This window comes from Primulina eburnea, chromosome 17, assembly GCF_022965805.1.
Source record: "Primulina eburnea isolate SZY01 chromosome 17, ASM2296580v1, whole genome shotgun sequence".
Lineage (NCBI taxonomy): Eukaryota > Viridiplantae > Streptophyta > Magnoliopsida > Lamiales > Gesneriaceae > Primulina > Primulina eburnea.
In genome coordinates, this window is record NC_133117.1 from 7,223,870 (window position 1) to 7,249,473 (window position 25,604).

The following is a 25,604-nucleotide window of genomic DNA, read 5'->3' on the forward strand; positions in this document are numbered from 1 at the left end:
GCTAGCACAACTACGTATGCATATTTCATCTTTTCGCCAGAAGGATGGGAGACACTACATACAGCTTGGGGAAGATTTAGGAAGATGTTGAGCAGGTGTCATCGACACGGTTTCTCTTCATCTGAGTAAGTTCAGATTTTCTATAATGGAGTTGATCCTTCCGTGCGTTCCATGCTAGATGCGGCAGCCAATGGTAGCTTATACAGGAAGACTCCACGAGTTGCACTGGAAATAATTTCAAATATGGCCGAAAATAGTGCTGGTTGCTCGGACATTAAACGAGAAAAGATGGGGGGAGTTTTTGAAATGAATGTCTTGAATACACTTACTGCTAAGATTGATGGGTTGGCCCATAAATTCTCTCAGATGTAATCAAATCAAGCAAATCAAGTCCAAGGAATAGTCATCGAGGAACAACCCATTTTCGATGAAGTAGTGAATTTCATGGGGAATCAATGGAGACAGCAATCCAATCCATACAGTTCCACATATAATCCAGGATGGAAGCATCACCCTAATTTGCCTTGGAAGAATATGGAGAATTCCCTTAATCCAACACATATTCCCGGGATTCAAGCAAGAAGATCAAAGACCAATTTATAAGGATTTTATGATGAAACATGTTGTGGGAATGGAGACTGCAGAATCATGATGCTATTTTACGAAGGTTGGATGCTCAAATGGGTCAAATAGCCAATCAATTAGCAAATTGAACCCTAGGAACACTACCAAGTGATACTGAGAAAAATCCGAAAGGAGTGAATGCAGTGAGTACAATGATCAAGGTCGAGGAAGAGGCACCAAAGAGGCAGAATTCTACAGATGTGAAGGAAAAGAATGATGGAGGAGTGGAATCAAAGACAGAAGATGCTAAGGAAAAGAACACTCACACCACCCCTACACTGAAGACAGTTAAAAAAGGTAAGGAATTTGATTCTAATGATAATATTGATATTAATATACTTCCTTTTCCTCAAAGAGCAAGGCAACTACAATTGGATCAACAATTTTCGAAATTTCTTGAAGTTTTTAAGAAATTGTACATAAATATTCTTTTTGTAGAGGCTTTGGCTCAAATGCCTTCTTATGCTAAATTATTGAAAGATATTTTGACTAAAAAGAAGAAACTTGTTGATTTTGAAACTGTTAAGCTTTCTGAGGAATGTTCAGCTATTCTGCAAAATAAATTACCTCCTAATCTTAAGGATCCAGGTAGTTTTATCCATTCTTGGCACTATAGGTAATTCTAATTTTAACAAGGCATTGTGTGATCTTGATGCTAACATAAATGTTATGCCTTATTCCTGCTTTGATAAATTGGGGATTGGAGAAGTTAAACCAACCACTATTTCCCTTCAACTTGCTGATATGTCTATTAAATATCCTAGAGGGGTTATAGAGGATGTTTTGTTTAAGGTTGATAAATTTATATTTTCATTTGAATTTTTTGTGCTAAACATGGAGGAGGATCGTGAGATCCCCCTAATTTTAGTTCGTCCTTTCTTAGCTACTGGAAGAGATATCATAGATGTGCAAAAAGGTGAGTTAGTTTTGAGGTTGAATGATGAGAAGGTAAATTTTAATGTTTTTCATAGTATGAAATACCCTGGATCTTCTGATTGTTATAGAATTGATGATATTGATGATATAGTTGAGTGTAGTGTGCTGGATACTTTGATTGAAGACCCACTGGAAAAGCTTTTGGTTAGCCCAAAGTCCACGGAATCAGACAGAGAAGAGGTGGAGGAATGTATGAACTTCTTGCAGAGATCAAAACCAATGCCAAGATCGGTGAATTCGAAGATTGGGGAGCTCGGACATATTCCAAAATCACTTAAACCATCCATAGAAGAACCCTCATTCCTTGAACTCAAACCACTTCCTCCTCATTTAAAATATTTATTTTTGAAGGAAGAAGATAAACTGCCAGTAATTTTTTCTTCTTCCTTGACAGGTAATGAGGAAGATAAGCTCTTGAGAGTGCTGAAAAATCACATATGTGCCATTGGATGGAGCATAGCCGACATCAAGGGGATTAGTCCATCCATATGCATGCACAAAATTTTAATTGAGAAAGAGCACTCTCCCACTACTCAACCTCAAAGGAGATTGAATCCAGCTATGCAAGATGTCGTCAAAAAGGAGGTAATCAAACTCCTTGATGCATGTATGATCTTTCCTATATCCGATAGCAAGTGGGTAAGTCATGTGCATGTTGTTCCTAAGAAAGGGGGAATCACTGTTGTTGAAAATGAAAATAACGAATTAATCCCCACTAGAACTGTGACTGGGTGGCGTGTTTGTATTGATTACCGCAAATTGAATGATGCCACAAGAAAGGATCACTTCCTTTACCTTTTGTTGATCAAATGTTAGAGCGTTTGGCATGTCATGCTTTTTATTGTTTTCTAGATGGTTATTCTGGATATATGCAAATCCCCATAGACCCCGAAGATCAACATAAGACGACTTTTACTTGTCCCTATGGTACGTTTGATTAAATTTGTCAAAAGTTCTAAAGAGATGTGAAGAAACGAATCTTGTACTTAACTGGGAGAAATGTCATTTCATGGTAAGGGAAGGAATTGTTCTTGGTCACAAAATTTCTGAAAGGTATTGAAGTGGAAAGAGCTAAGGTAGAGATCATAGAAAAGCTTCCTCTTCCTATTAATGTCAAAGGAATTCGTAGTTTTATTGGGCATGCAGGTTTCTATAGGCGATTTATCAAGGATTTCTCGAGTATTACTAAGACTTTAACTAATTTGCTAATGAAACATGTTATTTTTGTTTTTTCTGAGGATTGTTTACTAGCTTTTCAGGTATTAAAGCAAAAGTTGACCACCACGCCGATCATTGTTGCACCAGATTGGAATCTACCTTTTGAACTCATGTGTGACGCAAGTGATTTTGCTTTAGGGGCTGTTTTGGGGCAAAATTGGGACAAGTTCTTGCATGTAATCTACTATGCAAGCATGACACTTTTAGGAGCTCAATTGAACTACTCTACTACAGAAAAAGAGTTGTTGGCTGTTGTGTTTTCTTTGGACAAGTTTTGGCCATACCTTGTAGGGAGTAAAGTGATAGTCCACACGGATCATCCAGCTTTGAAGTATCTCTTAAACAAGAAGGAGGCCAAGCCAAGATTGATAAGATGGATCCTTCTACTGGAAGAATTTGACATAGAGATTGTGGATTGCAAGGGGACTGAAAACCAAGTTGCTGATCTTCTATCGAGATTGGAGAAGCCCGAGGAAGGTAAGTATATAATTAGAGATGAGTTTCCGGATGAGAAACTTTATGCCATCTCTAATTTACCATGGTATGCTGATTTTGTCAATTATTTGTCATGTAAATTTATTCTTTCTCATCTTACATATCAGCAGAAAAAGAAGTTCTTTTCAGATTTAAAATTTTATCTTTGGGAAGGTCCGCTTTTATTTAGAATTTGTGCAGATGAAATTATTCGTAGATGTATTCCAGCGGAAGAGCTAAGTTCTATACTTTCTCATTGTCACAGTGGTCCAACTGGAGGACATTTTGGGGCAAGTAAACCGGCTACAAAAATCATTCAAGCTTGATTCTACTGGCCTACAATGTTCAAGGATGCACACAATTATGTTTTGAATTGCAATGAATGCCAACGTGTTGGTAATATTTCAAGAAGACACGAAATGCCATTGAATAATATTTTAGTTTGTGAATTATTTGATGTTTGGGGAATTGATTTAATGGGGCCTTTCCCAGATTCCTTAGGAAATAAATATATTTTGGTGGCTGTGGATTACGTATCCAAGTGGGTGGAAGCAAGTGCTTGTAGAACCAATTACTCTAAGGTTGTGATCCAATTTTTAAAGAAAAATATTTTTGCAAAATTTGGCACACCTAGAGCCATTATTAGCGACGGAGGAAGACACTGTTGTAATCCTCATTTTGAATCTCTTTTGGTTAAGTATGGGGTCACGCACAAGGCGGCAACACCTTATCATCATCAAACTAGTGGTCAAGTAGAAGTGTCAAATAGGGAGATTAAGAAAATTCTTGAGAAGACCGTTGGATCTTCGAGTTAGGAATGGGCTAGTAAATTGGATGATGCATTGTGGGCATATAGAACATCATTCAAAACCCCTATAGGAACTTCCCCTTTTTCGTTTGGTCTATGGAAAAGCTTGTCACCTTCTTGTTGAACTAGAGCATAGGGCATTATGGGCTACTAAATTTTTGAACTTTGATGTGCAAGCTACAGGAAATCAGCGTCTTCTACAACTCAATGAGCTTGAGGAATTTCGTCTTGATGCATATGAGAATGCGAAAATCTACAAGGAAAAGACAAAGAAGTGGCATGATGCAAGGATTGTGCACAGGGAATTTGAGTCTGGACAAAAAGTTCTTCTTTATAACTCTTGTTTAAAACTCATGCCAGGTAAACTTCGTTCCAAATGGTCCGGGCCTTTTACTGTTACTGAAGTTTTTCCATTTGGTGTTGTAGAAATCCGTGGAGATTCTGGAAATCCCTTTAAGGTGAATGAACATCGACTGAAAATTTTTCATGAAGGAATTGTGGAGCAAGAGGAGCATACAGTACTCCTTTGCACGATCCAACCTAATTTATAAAGGGAGTTGTCTAGATGTAGACAAGAAATTTAGCACTTGCTGGGAGGCAACCCAGTGATTTATTTTATTTCGTTTCATTTTATTTTTTTTACTTTTTCAGTCTATTAAGTGATTTTGGTGTGTGCAGAGAATATTGGAATGAAGCAAGATGTTTAGATTCTGGAAAAACTAAACTGTTGAAATAAAATATTTCCAACACTGAGGAATTCTACCATCCCCATGTAGCACTCCATGGAATTTAAAACAACACTGTCATGGAAGTGTTCTCTTACTATTCTATATACAACTTTTATATTCTTTTTGAATGGCATGACACCGAGAACAGTGTAAATAAAAAGTGGGGGAGAATTTGTGTTTGGTTTCACGTCACAACACTTAGCATGTGCTTCAATGTTTAATCCTCGAGCATGAAAATTTTTCTGGTTATTTTTTGAGAAACTGCACTTGTGATTACATGACACACTAATTGACTTTCTAGATTTTTGATCACTCAAAAAATTGAATCACACCTAGAATTGATTGAGATGAGTTGTAGTTGTAACTGAAGGACTTGAGCGCAAACTAGTTTTGTATCATGTTTTTAGACATCATCTATGCACTTTAGGTCATACTTATATGAATTAATCATGAATTGATAAAAGGTGAGCTCATAAAAAAATTGAAAAAAAAATAAGAAAAGAAACAATCTAGAACTTGTCTGATTATCCTTCGAGGCGAAAATACGGAGGAAGATGACTTAGGCTATCTTTGGACCGTTTGAGCCTTTCGAGCCTACCCAAAGCATCATTTATATCCCTAGTAACCCATTTTGAGCCTATAAAAAACCGAATGGAGTGTGTCAAAGACATACAGTTAGCCCCCATTTGTATTCCTTCAAAATCCCACATCAACTACCCAATTTTAGCATATACACTATTCCTCTACCTTAATTTTGAGAGAAATAAACCCTTTTAGCGCTTTAAAATTTTCAATAACTCCCATGTGTTGATAATTGATAAGAAAATTGGAGGAGTTTGAAAAAATCATGAAGAATGAGAAAGGGATTGATGAAAAGATATATATAATTATAAAAGAAAAGGAGGAGGAATGAATGTTGTATGATGTGGTGATTGGAAAAACTAAAAGGGAATGTTGTTGAAGATTACAGAAAAGCTGGAGAAAAAAAATGGGAGAATATGAACGAAAGTAGAAGGAAGATGAAAAGGTTAGATGAGAGAATGATGAAATTCCATAAGGGAAAGAAGATAAGAGATGAAGGAGTGCGTTGTATGATTAGATTGTTTATTTTCTTTCATTTTGAATCTCCCTACCTATATTGTAGCCGTGAGCCGTGGCATAAACATTATAAGCTTCAAAAGATCTATTGACCGAGTCATATTCCTCCAACATTTAGTGGAGAAGGATATGAAAGATAATCTTATGGAGAGTTTCTTTATATATATATATATATATATATATATATATATATATATATATATATATATATATATATATATTCAGAAAATATAAGCACTCCTTGAACTAAACACCTTTGAGGAATTTGAGTTTTGACTACCACACTACACACGTCTCATTATATTGATCTTTTTTGGTGAACGCTTGGGTTCTGAAGTTGCAGCAAAAGTAAATTTTATGATTTTCGAAGTGCGATCTTTTGATTGAGTGTGATTGTTGGGTGCAATAATTGTCCCTGCTTGGTAGAGTGATCGAACCGTGGTGCTTGTGCTGCTGTGCGGTTTACAAGATTTGAGTTGCACCATTACCACCAGCTATAGCTTTTGGTAAAGCGGCAAGCGCTCGGTCCTACAATTGGTATCAGAGCCAAGGTCACAGGTTCGATTCCCATTGATTGCAAGGAGTGCAATTATTGGAAGGGAGATTGTTGGGTGCAATAATTGTCCCTGCTTGGTAGAGTGATCGAATCGTGATACTTGTGTTGCTGTGCGGTTTACAAGATTTGAGTTGCATTACCACCAGCTATAGCTTTTGATAAAGCGGCAAGCGCTCGGTCCTACAGTGATGGAATTTGGTAGGTTGAAAAGTGTTGATTGTGTCATTTTTGTGGTGAATCATTGAATATTCCTTCGATATATTTTTATTCTCTTATTTTCTCGAGGACGAACAAAGGCTAAGTGTGGGGGGATTGATAAGCCCAACTTTTATAGAGATTTTTAGGGATTTTATTTGTGCTTATCTAGACCTTTTATCCCTAATTATGTGCTTAATTGAATTAATATTTGTAGATTTAAATAAAATATTAAAAATGATTAAATTTGGAAATAAAATAAATTTGCAAGACTTCAAAAGAAAAAATACTAAAAGAAAGGAAATAAAATATTTTTATTTTATTATCTTGATATTATTGAAGTTCTTGATAAAGATGGAGTCTAATCTTTGAAAATAAAATCTACAATCTAATTATCTACAAGGTTAAGTGGAGATGGGCTTAAAAAGAATACAAGGAGGGGGCCCATTTAGAAGAATAAAAGGAAGAAAAACGTACAGAAAGCAGCCGTAACAGCAGAAAAAGAAGAGAAGCGCATGAGAGGAAGTTCAGAACAGAAGGCTACTATGAAGTAGAACCAGCGCGGAAGAAGAACATAAGGGAGGAAGACTGAAGGAAGAAGCATGAGGAATTTCTCACACATGATACAAATCACAGAGAATCTCTTTAAGTCCTTAATTACGTTTTCTTCATTGAATTTAAACACTGATTTTGACTTTTATTTTAAATTTATGGAGTAAATTTTTATAGACTAAAGCCACGATAAGGCCAAGACAGATTATTTTTTGTTGTTTTGAGTTTGATTCAATTTTATTATTATTTTTATTCATTGATTGATGTCGTTTATCATGTGTTCTTTTAATCTGGCTAATTAAATTGAATATTTTTTGGTTAATCTAAAACCGAAAGGAGATACATTAATATTTGCTTCACACATCAATCACCACATGGTTAAATTGACTAGAAATAGTATTTGATTTCAATGTGCGACTTTAGATTGAAAAACTGGAATTTCACGGCGATCTAATGCAGTTGAATCTCATTAAATTCAGTTAGGAATAATTGGACTGTTAGATTTAATTAAACTTATTAATTCAAGGAATCGTTTAATAAATAATTTTAGGAATTCCGTTATGAATTAAAAATTATTTTATTGAATATGAATTTGACACGTAGATTATAAGTCGTCTCGGTACCGTTGTGCGCCTTAGTCATTTTTAAAGCATTTGAATTTTTTTCTAATTTAATAATTTGGATTTTTTGCTTTAGTTAATTATTTAAATTGTTTAATTTATTTTTAATTAATAGATCTCCCACCATTTGAACTTTATTAGCCTAAATTAGGAAAAATAATTCATATTCTAGTAATTAACATCGATCTCTGTGGGTACGATACCTTGATTCATCTCCAAATACTATTACTTGACCTAGTCCGCTTGCTAGATTTATTCCCAACCGAAATCGTCGGTCAATAACCATTATATCATACTATCAAGTAGCACTCGTAGTATACTCAGTCAATCGATATGACAAGTCCCAACTAACTTAGATTCGATCATCCACATGACAAGCCTGGTGATCAACTTTAACTTCTACAACAACTCTACTTCATCTACCGAGTTATTGATTCGATCATGGATGCTCCTAAGAAAGTAGTATGGGACCCGTTGGACTTACCGACATGATCAATCACGAGGGTACATAGCAAGAAGTTCAAGAAATTTCTTCAAGGATTCATGGCGAGCTATTAAGGGCATGTTAATCAAGTTTGGAGCCACTATAATGTTATCCAGATGTTGAAGGACCAAGTAAAGAGCTTTTAGGCCAAAGCGGGCGCACCCCAGCATTTAGAAACAGCTTCCCCAGCCTGCCAAGCCAACCTAGGTGCATCCTAGCGGGAAAAATGAGCCGCCCCAGTGCAGCTGCGTGCCCCAGCAGAGATTCATGTGCGCCTTAGCGTATTCTCCTCGGCCAGAACTTCAGAAACTCAAGATTTTGACACAAATTAAATAAGGAAACAATATTTTCAATTTTTGAAAGATACTTACCATATTTTTTATTAATATACCTTGTAATTTGGATTATGGAAAATTATTGAAGATTTTTATCAATTTTTTCGATTTTTTCCCTCAAATTTCAAAGGCTTTTTCCTTTGTTCATAAAAAATCAAACTTATCAAAGATCTAATATTTGTAGCGTCTTTCGATTATTTTCATGTGGATTGTCAAAAACTAGTCCTTTGAATATCCGTTTGAATTTCAATTGTTTCATATCATGTTATTTGTTACTAAGATTTTCGTAATTTAGGGGTGATTGTTACAAACAATTACTTGTTTCAAAATATCGGTAAACACAACAGTTCATTATTTCATTGAACTGAGGGTCTGTTTTTTATTTTAGATCATGTTTTCTTTTCTTTTTTGAAGAATCACATAATTTGGTATCGGATCAATTTGGTTCCTTTGATTCAAGTAAGTATCTTGTTATTTCAACTTTTCGCTTATCTATCGTTAGTCATTGTTTCCATGGATCTTGATATTCTCGAAATTCCTCGAGTCTTTCTTCGTTTGTTTTGTGTCGAACGAATTCTTGTTTTGCAAGTTAAGAAAATACAAAATTCGAAATTTTTTGTATTGTTTGATATTGAAAGTTTGTTATGGTCTCTATCATGAGTCATTTCAAGTGTGTGAGGACCTAGTCAAAGAACGAAACATCTTAAAGTGTGCAAAAATTCAGCATAGTAGAGCTCGGGACGTCACAAAAACCGACCAAAGTCGAGTATCTCGAGGATGTAAACCCCAAGCTCATGAGCTTGAAACTTTAGCTCAAAGAAGCTTCACTATTATGTCCTAAATAAACCAAAATTATATCCAAGGGAAGAGCTTAAAGATTGGAAAATTTTAATTTGCAAGAAATGGCCTTTGAGTTAACCAAAGTGACTCTTGGTTTGTGGATAAAATTTTGACTACTTGGGCACCAAGTTTTTGGACAAGACAAGCCCTTGGAGTGCCACAATTCAGCCTATAATTACATGTAAACCCTTTCACAAAACCTTGCAACCAAAATCCTCCCAAAATCCCCTCAAAGTTTTGGCCACTTCAAGCAAAGAAGAGAGGTTACATTCGGCCATTGCAGAGCTATCCAAGTGCTACCCAAATTGTGACACAGGTGCTGCCCAAAATTTTGAAAATCACGTTTATTCTGAAATCACGAGGATCGTGCAACATATATCAACATTCTAAGGTGTTGTACTATTTGTAAATCACGTTTGAGTGCAACCCGAACCCTTGTCGATATCTATCCCAAATTTTCCTAGGATCCATCAAAGTTTCGATCAAGTTTATACGATACATTTAAAAAAATGGTAAATGTGCTTTTATACGTTTTAAAGACATATGTATTTGTTAAAATTCGATTGTATACTGTATGTTTTGCTTTGAATCAATTGCTTCGTATTTGCATTTTTTGTTAAGTTCTGTTCCGATCTGATTCGTTCCATCCATTTCATTTGATATGTTCGATCCGTCTGTTTTTTCCCAATAGGATAAGTTTGTTTGATATGATTCAAATAATGGCGCACGGGGAAAGCCTATAAGTGAAAAGGGCCATAGATGGAGTCTGTCTATGAGAAAAGGTCCCCAAGGAAGCCCATTTACAGTAGAAGGTCTCACAGAAAGCCCAAGATCAAGGATAGCCCGTGGCGAAGAAATCTAGAGTTATGAAGACCAAGTCATTGATTTCATGATTATAATTTATTCACTTCTGCATTTCACAATTTTATTCGTAAGAACAACTTCTGTATTATTTTTATTTCACATATGTAAAGACAATGTTCTTTTATGAATTAGAATGTATTTTGGCTATTTGCTATGATGCTTATTGGTTTCAATAAAATTGTTATACAATGCCAGATGCATCTACGCCTCGATCTCGTGCGTGGTAGAGCTGTTTGGTTCATAATCCCTTTGGGATTGTGATAGACCAAATTTGACTGGCAAAAGCCTAGTGAAATATGACCTGAATCGGTCCAATGAGTAAAACTCTCTTTGAAAGTTCCCTTCATTTTGGCATCACTTTCGAAATCGTGTTTTTTTTTTTTGCCATTTTTTGGATCTTCAATCGCTTCATGTAAGAAACATGAATTTGATGATTGTTCCGTAAACCAAACGATGAATGATTTCAATCTATATCAAAATCTTGAGATTTTCCATTTTTTGAAAAATCTCTTAAAAAAATTCATTTCAACACGTAAATTGTACTTATTGTCGAATTAGTAATAGTTAAACAATTTTTTTTGACTTATATTTTTGGGAAATATATCTATCAAGATAAGTTGACTTACATTTTTGATAATGTACTTATCTAAGATAAGTTGACTTAAGATGAAATATTTGACTTGGAGATAATAAATTATTTATGAAAGCTGAGATAAGAATTATATAAGTTTTGATATTCAGATATAGAAGCTGATTTTTGTGTCAATAATTTATGATATGGATATTAAATTTGGGATGTTAAGTGTTAAATTTAAATATGTAAGATTTTGGAATATCTTATTAAGGTAACAAATAATAAGAAATTTATATTATTTTGGGAAAAAAGGTTGTTACCATATGTAAATAAGTAAATTATCAAATATTTGTGAGTATCGAGAAAAGTGTAGCATATATAATAAGTTTTAACTCTTCTTATAGCACAACAAAAAGGTACAATTTTAGGAGAAAGACATTCAACGAAACTTGTGTCTGTTAGAGCATGCTAGGCTCATAGTCTTGATGCGATAAAGATTTAGTAAAAGAAGAATTATTTGCCGATTATTTTCTTTCGTACAAGGTCGAATGAAATTTTAGTAACAACTAGGTTATTATTCTTGGGACTTAAGTAAATAGGCTGATAAGGATTTATGTTCCAAGATTTTATATTGGTGAAACGTCCACTACTTTTTAAATTTAAAATCCTACTAATTTTTTTAATAAACATTATTTCAAAAATTAATAATTAAAATAAATTAACAATTTTATAAATTAAAATAATTTAACATCTAAAATCTCAATTGCATAAAAATCCCAAAACCGTCAATTACAAAAATTCAACATCGACCTCTTAACATGATCGAACTATCCTCAAAATAAAACATAAAAATCTCTAATAAATTATTAATACAAATATTTTAACTATCAAGCTAATGCGTAAAAATAAAGGCTATCAGGAATGTACTGCCGGACTTTATCCACTCAAGCGTCAGCGCCTCCCTCAATAACATCATCAACTGCAACATTCAAATCTAGTGATTCTAATGACTCAGCATGTTATAAACATGAGTAAAAAATAATACATATACAAGCACATTAATTAAAATCATACTTCTATTTAAAATAATTTCGTAAGCATAAATAAATCGTAAATCGTCAAATCGTAGAATTGTAAAGTTGTCAATCATTTATCCTTTTGGGTGAAGTTTGATCCTTGAAAGTGGCTAGTGTTTGGCCTCTGGTCAACTGATCAGTATTATCTCACCATTGTGTATGGGGACGAGCGCTCGGCACCTACGTAAAATGGAAATACGATCATTGGACTCTCTCTGGACATTTTTCCTCACGATATTCCCAAATATCATATATCATATCCTTTATGTCACAGTCAATTCACTTTCTTCAAGATATTTTTTCTTTTCTTTTCTTTTCTAATCATAAAATATCGTATCCTTTCCACATTTGAAAAATAGCATTTTAACAGTAAAAATTTCACATCTTTACCATAAATAATAAAATCTCTTTTTTTCATCATAAAATTTTTAAAATTCATTTAACATACGTTATGATTCTTCGGTAGACTGCCAGACCTTTCGTACTACTCGGGACGCCAAATGACCATTTTACCATTGGTCTCATAACTTCCCGATTTTTGCTTTTTCTTACTTTTATGGACTCGAGCTCATACCAAATCATCGTATAAGCTTAAATTTGACTTGTAATATTTTTCTTAGACATAAACCCGAGAATTTCGATTTAATAACTTAATGATTAACCCATGAAGCGTTTTAAATTTCGAATTAATTCAAAACTTAATATTTTATTCTCAAAATTTAAATATAAACTTTTCACACCTAACTACCCTCGTGACCCACAAACCACGCCCCGCGAACCATGGTTCGAGCCACTTTCCTTGCCTAGGTTATAGTGGAACTGTAGTGACCCGTTCCAGAATCACCTACTAATTGAGAACTAAGCATGCAATTAACTTAATTAATAAAAATCAGAGTTAAATGCGGAAAAGGCCAAAGAATCAAACGTTATACAACCCAACCGAAATCTAGAATAACCCAGAATAAAAATATTCGGTACAACCATATCGAATCAAATGGAAAACACTGAAAACTAAACCAACCAGCTACTCAACGTCCTCCTCCTGCTCCTCCTGAGCCATCCAACCTGAGGCCTGCCCCGTGGGAATGGGGTGTCCAAGAATAAACAAAACCGAGGACGTGAGCGATAAGAACGCCCAGTACAAAAGTATGAGTATACAAACCTATATGAAATGCACATGCTATGATATGATACCAGGGTAGTCAAGAAACAGGAATCACAAAGGATCTCAAAATGCTCAGTCTAGAGGCGCCAAGTGGATAGTGCCGCGCGGTACACCTCTGGGTCACTGCATCCACTACAAGACAGACGTGGACCTAAAATGTCCCGGACCACCGAAGCCCTCCCGACCCGTCGGCCACTGTGTACTCTCGGTGTCCATGCGTCCACAAGACAGGGCTGAGCGGCCCCAAGATATAGCTTATCTCGAAAGAGATACAGCTCAACAGTAAAGGCTATCTCGAAGGAGATACGGCTCAACGTGAAATGCAACGTGCAGTAATAAACGTGACATAATAGCATGCATCAAATGACATATATCAATGCACCACATAATCATGCAACACATATATGAATGTATACTCAACCAGTATATCTCGGATAGTACTTTCGTACCTCTATCACAGCAATCCTAATCCACTGGAACAACCAGACAACAGGTCTAGAACAAGCCTTCGTCCGTCGACAGCCCTTTGATGTCGATTGCCTCGTAACTCAGACGTCGCTACGCTACCACTCCTGGCAGCTCCCGGCTATCGCTCGACCAACAACTAAATCCCTAGAAACCTTCCAAATTCTCCAAAATGAGAGAAAACTCAAGAAATTGGCAAGTCAAAATGAGGAAATCCGAGCACTATTTATAGGCCATGTTCGGATCGTCCGAACCCTCTTCGGAACGTCCGAACTCTTACGTGTCCATCGGCTCTTGACAGCTCATGTTCGGATCCACCGAACATACACTTCGGACCGTCCGAACGTGTATGCAAACTGACGTGTCGATCCACTCTTGACACCTCATGTTCGGATCCACCGAACCCACTTCGGATCGTCCGAACTCTTCGGTGCTTCCGAACCATCTTCAGACCTTCCGATCATGATTAATCACCATTAGTCCGTTGATTACCCAATTCGGCATTCGGGCTACTACATTCTCCCCCCCTTAAAAGATTTCGTCCTCGAAATCAGGCTTAGAGAATGAACAAAACGAAATAACAACATCGTTATTACAGCTCAATGGTTGTTGAATACAACTGATATTACGATTACAACTGAAAACACAACATACATCTGTAATACAACTACAGTACAACTCAAAAGAGCTCTGGATGTTCTGAACGCATACGACTCTCTAACTCCCAAGTGGCTTCCTCAGTGCCTCTGCGCTGCCACTGCACTAAGACAAGAGGAATGATCTTATTCCGCAACACCTTGTCTTTGCGATCTAGAATCCGAACTGGTCGCTCCACGTAAGACAAATCCGAATCAAGTTGAACTTCAGATGGATGCAAGATGTGAGACTCATCTGCTACATAACGTCTCAACAAGGATACGTGGAACACATCATGAATACTTGATAGGTACGGCGGCAATGCAAGTCTGTAAGCTAAATCTCCCACACATTCCAGAATCTCAAAAGGACCAATAAATCTCGGAGACAGCTTACCCTTGAGACCAAATCTCAATATCCTGCGAAAAGGCGAAACTCGGAGAAACACTTTCTCACCTGGCTGAAAATGAAGAGGTCGACGTTTAGTGTTCGCATAACTAGCCTGTCGATCCTGAGCAGTTTTAATCCGTTTCTTGATTACTGCAACCTTATCAATAGCCTGCTGGACTAACTCTGGTCCCTCCACCTGTCGTTCCCCAACTTCGTCCCAGAATAATGGAGTACGACAACGTCGCCCGTACAACGCCTCAAATGGTGCCATACCAATACTACGATGATAGCTGTTGTTGTACGCGAACTCAATCAAAGGCAAATGATCCTGCCAAGCGGGTCCGAAATCCATAACACAGGCTCGCAACATATCCTCAAGCGTACGGATAGTCCTCTCTGATTGACCGTCAGTCTCCGGATGATAAGCAGTACTCAGACTCAGTGTAGTACCCAAAGCTGACTGGAAACTACCCCAAAACCGTGAGGTAAAACGAGGATCTCTGTCACTAACAATACTGACAGGCACTCCATGCAAACGTACAATCTCCTGAATGTACAATCGAGCCATACGATCGAAAGTGAAATCACGATTATACGGCAGAAAATGAGCAGACTTGGTGAGTCGATCCACCACTACCCAGATAGCATCGCTGTTCCTCGAAGATAATGGCAAGTGAGTAATGAAATCCATCGTAATATGCTCCCACTTCCATTCTGGAATAGGTAAGTTCAACAATAATCCTCCCGGTCGACGGTGCTCTGCCTTAACCTGCTGGCAAACTAGACACTTGGAGACAAACTGATACACGCTGCGCTTCATCCCTTTCCACCAAAATCGAGTTCTCAAATCTTTATACATCTTATTGCTTCCTGGATGAATACTCAGCTTGCTTCGATGAGCATGAGACAAAATCTCGTCCCTCAAAGTGTCATCCCCTGGTACTACAACCCGATTAGATAAGCACAGAAGACCATTGGACTGATAATGGAAATTGCTATCACCACCAACTAACCGAGCTAATCTCTGAGTCTTGAGATCAGACATCTGAGCTTCTCGAATCCGAGTGAACAATTTGGGCTCAGATAAAATGGTAGCAACACGAATGCTCTCCAACCTTTCCGATGCTTGAAGTTAAACCCCAACGAGCAACTATCCTGGATGGCACTAGTCATAGCACAAGTCTGAAGTGCAGAGGCTCTCACCTTGCGACTAAGCGCATCAGCTGTGAGATTCGCAGAACCTGGATGGTACTTGATCTCGCAATCATAATCCTTCAGCAAATCCATCCAACGACGTTGCCTCATGTTCAACTCAGCCTGAGTGAACAGATATTTCAGACTCTTATGATCAGTAAAGATCTCAAACTGAACACCGTACAAATAATGACGCCAGATCTTCAGCGCAAACACAATAGCTGCCAACTCTAGGTCATGAACTGGATACTTTTCCTCGTGAGGTTTTAGCTGTCTAGAAGCATAAGCTATCACATGACCATTCTGCGTCAACACACATCCTAAGCCTTGCGAGGAGGCATCGGTGTAAACACTGAAACCATCAGATCCTGACGGTAACGCCAAAACAGGTGCGGAAGTCAGAAGTCGACGAAGCTCTCTGAAACTATCTTCGCACTCGGATGACCACTCAAATGGAACATCCCTCCGAGTAAGTTGCGTCAATGGTCTGGCTATCTGAGAGAAATTCACGATGAAGCGACGATAATACCCTGCCAGACCTAGAAAACTACGGATCTCAGCCACCGTCGTCGGACGTGACCAATTCAGCACTGCTTCAATCTTGCTGGGATCCACAGAAACTCCTTCCTTGGAAATCACATGACCAAGGAATACCACACGATCAATCCAGAACTCGCACTTACTCAGCTTAGCATACAATTGCTTCTCGCGAAGAATCTGCAACACAATCCTCAAGTGTTGGGCATGCTCTTCCACACTGTGGGAATAGATCAAGATATCGTCAATGAAAACCACCACAAACTGATCCAGAAAATCTCGGAAGACTCGGTTCATCAGATCCATGAACACCGCTGGCGCATTCGTCAATCCGAATGGCATAACTAGAAACTCGTAATGCCCATAACGAGTACGAAATGCAGTTTTGGAAATATCATCATCTCTGACTCTCATCTGATGATAACCCGATCGCAAGTCGATCTTGGAGTAAACAGAAGTACCCTGAAGCTGATCGAACAAGTCATCAATACGGGGTAAAGGGTACTTGTTTTTGATCGTCACCCGATTCAGCTGGCGATAATCAATGCACAACCGCATCGATCCATCCTTCTTCTTGACAAACAAGACTGGAGCTCCCCAAGGCGAAACACTCGGGCGAATATAACCCTTATCAAGAAGATCCTGCAATTGCTGCTTCAGCTCTCTCATCTCTGACGGAGCAAGACGATAGGGGGCACGAGAAATCGGTGCAGTCTCTGGCATTAACTCAATGCCAAATTCCACCTCTCTAACCGGAGGAAAACCAGGAATCTCATCTGGGAAAACATCAGGAAATTCACAAACCACTGGAATATCCTCTAGACCAACACTACCTGTGGATGAATCAATCGCATAGATGAGGTAGCCTTCCCCGCCCGACTCTAAAGCACGACAGGCTTTCAGAGCAGATACCACTGGCATCGGAGGTCGCGCTCCCTCACCATAGAAAAACCAACTAGAGCTTTCAGTCGTACGAAACTGAACAAGCTTCTGGTAACAATCCACAGTAGCTCGGTAGGTAGTCAATAAGTCTATACCCAAGATACAATCAAAATCTTCCATCTCTAGGATCATAAGATTCGCAGTCAACTCGTTACCCTCAAAATCTAAGGGACAACCCATCACTAGACGCTTCGCTAACACCGAATGACCCATCGGAGTAGAAACAGAAAGAATGACGTCTAGAGAAACATAGGGTAACTTATGACGCTTAACAAATCGTGCAGAAATGAAGGAATGAGAGGCTCCTGTATCAATAAGAACAAAAGCAGGAATACCGCATAAATGAAAAGTACCTGCTATGACTCTCTCCGTCTCATCTGCAGCCTGATCCTGGTTCAGCGCAAAAACCTGACCTTGGGCACGAGGTCGAAGATTCGAACTACCCACTGCCTGACCCTGCCTCCTCTGCTGAACAGTCGTCTGAGATCCAGAACCGGATTCTGCTCCACCTCGCAACTGAGGACAATTCTTCTTAATATGACCCATCTCTCCGCACTGAAAACAAGTTCCTGCGGCTAATCGGCACTGCTCCGACGGATGGTTCTTCCCACAATGCGCACAAGACTCCTTCTTCTTACCAAAACGGAAAACACCGCTAGATCGAGATCCAGATCCAGAAGAAGAACCAGACTTCTTGAAAGACTGAGATCGAGGACCCAAAGTACTCGGAGGTCTAGAAGAAGAAAGAATAGCCCTACCACGCTGGAGACTGATCTCTGCCTGGCGACACCGGTTCACTAACCCATCATAAGAAGTAGGATTATCACAGACAGTGACTCGATCAAAGATCTCCTGATTAAGGCCCTGGAGGAAATGATCATACTTGGCCTCAGAACTGCCACTGATATGAGGAGCGAAGGGTAACAACTCAAAGAATTTCTGCTGATACTCATCAACAGACATACTCCCCTGCTTAAGGTTCAGGAGCTCAATCGTCTTGGCCTGGCGAAGGGCTGGAGGAAAGTACAGCTGCATGAACGCTGCACGGAAATCGACCCAAGTCGCTCTACCCTGCGACTGAACTATCGGCGCAGAAGTCGATCGCCACCACCTGCGAGCACGGCCCTCGAGAAGAAAACTAAGGGTCTCCATCTTCTGCTCATCGGTGCACTGGAATGCACGAAAACAACTCTCCATGCGCTCTAACCAATCCTCCGCATCATCGGGAGTCTCACCGCCGACTAAAGGCTTAGGCCCCATCTGCATGAAACGATGCATATCGAAACGCCTAGGACCATCCCGACGATGACGATGCTCACGATGACGTCTATGATCGTCCTGGTCACCCCATCGACCTACACTCCCCTGACTACTCCCGTCATCAAAATGGTCAGCCATCGCTACAAGATAGAATAGGGAAAATGGTAAAATGGTCAACGGAAATCCCAAAACAGAATCTATATCCCAAAATCATACGCATGCTCTGATACCATAAATGTAGTGACCCGTTCCAGAATCACCTACTAATTGAGAACTAAGCATGCAATTAACTTAATTAATAAAAATCAGAGTTAAATGCGGAAAAGGCCAAAGAATCAAACGTTATACAACCCAACCGAAATCTAGAATAACCCAGAATAAAAATATTCGGTACAACCATATCGAATCAAATGGAAAACACTGAAAACTAAACCAACCAGCTACTCAACGTCCTCCTCCTGCTCCTCCTGAGCCATCCAACCTGAGGCCTGCCCCGTGGGAATGGGGTGTCCAAGAATAAACAAAACCGAGGACGTGAGCGATAAGAACGCCCAGTACAAAAGTATGAGTATACAAACCTATATGAAATGCACATGCTATGATATGATACCAGGGTAGTCAAGAAACAAGAATCACAAAGGATCTCAAAATGCTCAGTCTAGAGGCGCCAAGTGGATAGTGCCGCGCGGTACACCTCTGGGTCACTGCATCCACTACAAGACAGACGTGGACCTAAAATGTCCCGGACCACCGAAGCCCTCCCGACCCGTCGGCCACTGTGTACTCTCGGTGTCCATGCGTCCACAAGACAGGGCTGAGCGGCCCCAAGATATAGCTTATCTCGAAAGAGATACAGCTCAACAGTAAAGGCTATCTCGAAGGAGATACGGCTCAACGTGAAATGCAACGTGCAGTAATAAACGTGACATAATAGCATGCATCAAATGACATATATCAATGCACCACATAATCATGCAACACATATATGAATGTATACTCAACCAGGATATCTCGGATAGTACTTTCGTACCTCTATCACAGCAATCCTAATCCACTGGAACAACCAGACAACAGGTCTAGAACAAGCCTTCGTCCGTCGACAGCCCTTTGATGTCGATTGCCTCGTAACTCAGACGTCGCTACGCTACCACTCCTGGCAGCTCCCGGCTATCGCTCGACCAACAACTAAATCCCTAGAAACCTTCCAAATTCTCCAAAATGAGAGAAAACTCAAGAAATTGGCAAGTCAAAATGAGGAAATCCGAGCACTATTTATAGGCCATGTTCGGATCGTCCGAACCCTCTTCGGAACGTCCGAACTCTTACGTGTCCATCGGCTCTTGACAGCTCATGTTCGGATCCACCGAACATACACTTCGGACCGTCCGAACGTGTATGCAAACTGACGTGTCGATCCACTCTTGACACCTCATGTTCGGATCCACCGAACCCACTTCGGATCGTCCGAACTCTTCGGTACTTCCGAACCATCTTCAGACCTTCCGATCATGATTAATCACCATTAGTCCGTTGATTACCCAATTCGGCATTCGGGCTACTACAGGAACCCTAGACCCTTCCTAATGCATGTTTTTCCCAAACCCGAGCCACCCTTGAGCCATCATGCACCAGACCATTACCAGACCCTCCAGGACCCTACCCGAACTCTCTTGTACCAGCGAACTAGTCCCTAGCCCAGCCATCACCAAATTCGAGCCCTAGCTCCTAATTCGAACCTCGCACCTTATTTCTCCGAGCCACGGCCGAACCACCTTGGACCTAACTCTGAACAGACCCTCCTGGACTATGCATGAGCCCCCTTGGACCAGCGCATCTGTAATGTCAAAAAATCAGTTTACGTAAACCGCATGCGTGCAAAATTATTTTAATTGCTTAATTGTTTTAATTAATTGATTTTAAATACTAGAATGATGTTTATTATATGATTAAATATGTGATGGCATGATTAAATGATTATGTGACGTGATTACATGAAATTAAGGATTTTGCCGAATATTCGATAATAGGCAGGGAAAAGGAGACTACGGACGACCAAGACAAGAATATGTAATTTTCACTAAATAATGACAAGGCTTCCTAATATGATTTAAAAATTATTTAATTTTCTTAAATATGTTGGAGTTCGAATTATTTTACGAGTCGAGCTCGATTTTTCACAAGAAGCCGATTTTGGGCAAATAAGGAGTTTTAAAAGTTCAAAAATATTATTTTATGGAAATTAATTTTATAACATTTATCATTTAATTAAATAAGTGTTACTGGGCTCAATTTAATTAATTTAAGTAGGCCCAATTACCTCAAAACCAAAGCCCATTAGAATGTTAATTTATTTATAAATAAGTTACAGAGCTTTTAAAAACACCATAATCAACCCTAGTAGCAGCCGAAAATTCACTCTCACACACCAAGTAATTTTCATAAATTAGGAATAGAAGAAAGGCTTGTGTTCTTCGTCGTCCGGTCGTCCAAAGTAGCACCCTCGCCGAAGATCGTATATTCGAGCATTATAAACGCAAAGACAGGTTTCCTAAACCTTTTTTAAATCATCATACAAATAATAATATGTGTGTGTTAATTGATTATGCATGAAAAATATGTGGGTTTCGATTATTTTATGGTATGATACGTATTTTCGACGTTTTTACAATTTTACGCTTGTTTTAAAAGAATCGTTATGAACCCAACAGACACGCTGTCAATACATGATAAAATATGAACAAACATGACAATTTTTAAAAATAAAACCATGCTGGAAACCATAGGAAAATATCAGAGAAGGAACCGTGAGTTGTGGGTTGTGCAAAGTTCAAAGGCTCGGTTACTATGCATGGTGCTTGGGGGCTCGACCAGGTCTGGAGGTTGGGTCCTAAGGGTAATGGTTAGGTCCTAGGAAGAGTCCTAGGAGGGCTAGGGCTCGCGCTACTGGGTGGAGAAGAGTCCTTGCGTGAAGGAACTCTTCTCGCGCAGGATCAAGGGGGTGGCCGAGAGTTTCAGATGATGGCTCGGTTTTGGGCTGGGTTAGGTGGTCCATCAGGGTCCTAGAGTGATGGTATAGAACCAAAAAATCAGATTACATATATGCCATGCATAATTGCTATTATTTAAATTAAAAAATGAATTTATATATTTATATATATATATAAATATATTGTTGTTGTTTTCAAATAAATTAGAATATATGTTCTCATATTTTTGTTTAAAAAAACCGTAAAACCGACAGCAACCGCTTGAAACCGTTCAAAACCGCAAGGCTGATTTTTTTACGTAAAATCGCTATTAATTTTTCAAAATACTAACCGACCGCATATGGCAATTCAGTTTGATTTTTTTAAAAAAAACCGCAAAACCACACCGTGATCACCCCTAAGTGTGAGATTAAACATGAATGATAAGAAAAACACGGAGTTTGTTCGAAGCTTGCATGAGAAGGTCAAGGCATACATTGAAAGAAAGAATTTTGCATTTGAGAAATGAGAGGTTTCCAGATAAGAGGTGCTCAAAACTCATGTGAAGGGGCGATGGTCCATTTCAAGTAATAGAAAAAATCAAAGACAATGCAGACAGATTGGACTTACCAAGTGAGTAGAATATGAGTTAAACTAAAATGTTACTGATCTTTTGTTATTTGATGTAGGAGATAATCAAGATTTTAGGAGAAATCTTTTTTGAGAAGGGGGGTGATGCAATCACGGATGCTCCTAAGAATCTTTTTTGAGACCCGTTGGAGTTACCCACCGCATTCTGAAACATCTACTTATTTAAAATGGGGAAATATTTTTTTTTAAAGGCTCACATTCGAAAATCCCATTCAAACATTTTGCATGCATGCACTCCACTAAAAAAAATATCATTTAAAAATAATCGTAAATATTTGATAGTAAACCTAGAGCAATTTAATATGACCAATCTCATCCAACAAAATATGAGTAAATATAAACGAGTAAAAATTCTAAAAATCAACAACGTATAAAAACGGGTGTATAAAAATTCTCATGCCCTCTCAAAACTCATAAAAACATCATGTGCGGAACAAATGTGGTCCTCAGGTCGTGCACGCACATCCAATCTTGCCGAATCAGAGTTCGTCACTCCAGTCCCCTTCAAAACCATGCTCACCTGCATCACACACGCCTAGTGAGTACAAAGACTCAACACACATGTACCAGAAATAAGAACTACGTATACATAGCACAAAAGTGAAAATATACTGTAATCAACATACCTTTCATGCATTAAAAAAAACGTAAATGCAGATGTGCCATATGATATCATTACATGTCAAAATAGCTCATCATTATCATCATTCATTATACATAATTTCTTTGGTGAATTAAGTTCATTAGCTGTGACTATCGTACATCAATCATCATTTACGATGGATCCATCTTACATAGAACTGCGATACCCGTTAGCTGTCGGACATCAGTGACAGTATTACCCATCCACTGTGCCTAGGCCCCATCATCATCATTTACATATACTTCATAAGCATTTACATATACTTCGATAGCCACAAATAATCATCCTTCAAAATATCAACATTTTCATCACTTATCAAAATCATGCACATGCGTAACTTTTCTTAAAACCAAGCATGCAACGTATATTTCATAAATTCATAAAATTCATGATCGCTGCATAAAGGTAAAAAAAATCATGATAAATTGTGCTCAGGCGCTGCCAAGACAAAAATTTCGACTTGGGTGCAAAATGACCATTTTGCCCTTGGAAGCCCGAAATGACTAATTTACCCTCGGACCTCTAAATTTCAACCAAAAGCTTACCAAACTCCTTAAATCATCCCAAAACGTTTTTTAAAAGTGTTTTTTAGACGTATACTCGAGCCCGTTTCAAAACGAATCGAACCTTAATCGATTCGTTTTAAAACTTGGACTAGAGTCTCGGTTTTAACCCGAATCGACATGAAATTTAACCAAATTAATCCAAACTTAAACCATGCCTAAAATAAATCCTACCAGCCTCTAAACAACATTTTCCAGCCCACTTAAACCCACGAAAATGAGCCCATAAGCTGCTGGAAATTTCTGCAACTCGCCATTCGAACCCTAGATGCACGCAATTCGCAAACTAGCGCCCTTAGGCTCTATCGGCTCGGACCAGCCACGAACCAAGCCACCTAGGACTGAGACCAAACTCTACTGGACCTACCTTACCCACGACTACACTTCCATGCAAGCCGTCACTCACCCTCGTTCGCTAGTCCCCAAGAAACCACAACACGTTGCCAACTCTTCTACCCTACGATCGATCGGATTCATGGGTGGCTCCAGCAGCGTTCAAGCCATCCTCAACCATGACTCAGACCCATCATGGTCTGGTCTAATCCTTGGATCGTCCCTTGCACCGCCAACTCCAATCCTTTCACGCGATCTCCCAAAAAACTGTACCAAGCACAACACTACACCTCACTGCCTCTAGCGTACCGCACCATACCTCGACTCCAGCCTATTGACAGCAATAAACCACCGTTCCTAGCCTCATAACAGCATGAACTCGGCAGCCCCTTTGCAACAATTCAAGAAAAACGTGAGTTGATCAAAAGAATGCATGAGTTTGCAACAAAAACGAAAGAAGCTTTTAACACCAAGCTAGATAGATGGTTTTACATGCACTAACATAATTTTTTTATAATATCAGCGTGTATGATGCACAAAGGAAGAAACATTTGTGCCTCGATGAATTATGCTCGAAAACTTGACGAAGAACGTGTCGGGGAAGCGCCGGAGGAGCGGGAAATGAACTTTTATTGAAGAAAAGAGGAGGATCCAATTTTTTTTCTCCTCTCAATGGCTGATGAAATTTACGTGGAGAGGTTTCTGATGAAGGGGTGGGCGGCCGAGAGCTTATGGAGGGGAATTATGGTTAATTACACTAGTTTAAGATAATATAATAATTAAGTAATGAGCCCTTAATTAACTTTTAAAATGCTTAAAATTATTTTGAGCCCATTTAGCAAAAACTAACTCATCAAGCCTAATAACACTCGCGGAAAATATTTCGTTTTGGTACGTTTTTTGAAATTATCGCCCGAGCCCTTAAAAAGTCATCTGAATCGCTAAAATTTGCGTTCCGATTAAAAATATCCTTCGACGGGTAAAAATACTCAACAAGGCCCATTTCTTGGAAAATACACTTAAAACACCTTATATTAATAAATAAAAATTAAACATGTAATACAAATAATTTTTCTGATAATTCCTCAGTCTTCGTTCCTCGATCGAGCGCGAAATGCATTTAGGAACCCCAATACGTGAACTTTTAAAATAATCATGAAATGATTCCTATCATGCAATAATTATGCATCGAATGCATAATAATAAATAAATACATCATTTAAATAAAATCATAGATTTAATAATAGACCTTACATATTCCCCTCGGCCAGAAATTCAGAATTTTGACAAATATTAATTAAGGAAACAATATGTTCGAGTTTTTGAGAGATATTTACAATGTATTTTTTTTAATTAATATACCTTGTAAGTTGGATTATTGAAGATTTTTATCAAACTTTGTGAGTTTTTCTTTAAATCTAAAAAACTTTTTGCTTTGTTCATAAAAAATTAACTTATTAAATATTTAATATTTTTGGCATTTTTCGATTATTTTCACTCAGATGGTCAAAGACGAGTTCTTTGAAAGTTCGTTTGAATTTTGATTGTTTCATGTCGTGTTATTTGTTATAAAGTTTGTCATGGTTTAATGGTGAATATCACAAACGATTACTAGTTTCAAAATATTGGGGCGCACAACAGTTCTTTAATTCATTGAATCGAGGGCATTGTTTTTATTTTATATCATGTTTTCTTTTCTTGTTTGAAGAATCACATTATTTGAACTGTTGTGAAGCTTGAGATGGAGTGCAGAAACTGATTGACGCATAATGAGCATAAATGATCCTTGATTAATGATCACATTTCGACGTTGGCACGTGCTATGATACTTTGAAGTGCTCCTGAACTGAGCCGGTTAAGCAGTTATGTGTGAGCGT

The 25,604-nt window shown here is 38.4% G+C and overlaps 1 protein-coding gene across 1 annotated transcript; it reads left to right on the plus strand.

Moving 5' to 3' along the window:
* The first annotated feature begins 776 nt into the window (after positions 1-776).
* LOC140817817 (uncharacterized) lies at positions 777-4,753 on the plus strand. Its single transcript, XM_073177605.1, has 9 exons — positions 777-1,164; positions 1,241-2,371; positions 2,413-2,487; positions 2,578-3,255; positions 3,745-3,833; positions 3,951-4,049; positions 4,132-4,420; positions 4,487-4,578; positions 4,739-4,753. Exons 1-9 carry the CDS (start codon positions 777-779, stop codon positions 4,751-4,753), a joined length of 2,856 nt encoding a protein of 951 aa, XP_073033706.1.
* Positions 4,754-25,604: the final 20,851 nt, after the last annotated feature.

Excerpts from the sequence above, each read along its gene's own strand:
- LOC140817817 (XM_073177605.1), top strand. The coding sequence starts at position 777 with ATGATCAAGGTCGAGGAAGAGGCACCAAAGAGGCAGAATTCTACAGAT. Across the intron at positions 1,165-1,240 it reads TGTTAAGCTTTCTGAGGAAT|GTAATTCTAATTTTAACAAG; the intron begins GTTCAGCTATTC and ends TTGGCACTATAG. Across the intron at positions 4,421-4,486 it reads TTGTTTAAAACTCATGCCAG|AAATCCGTGGAGATTCTGGA; the intron begins GTAAACTTCGTT and ends TTGGTGTTGTAG.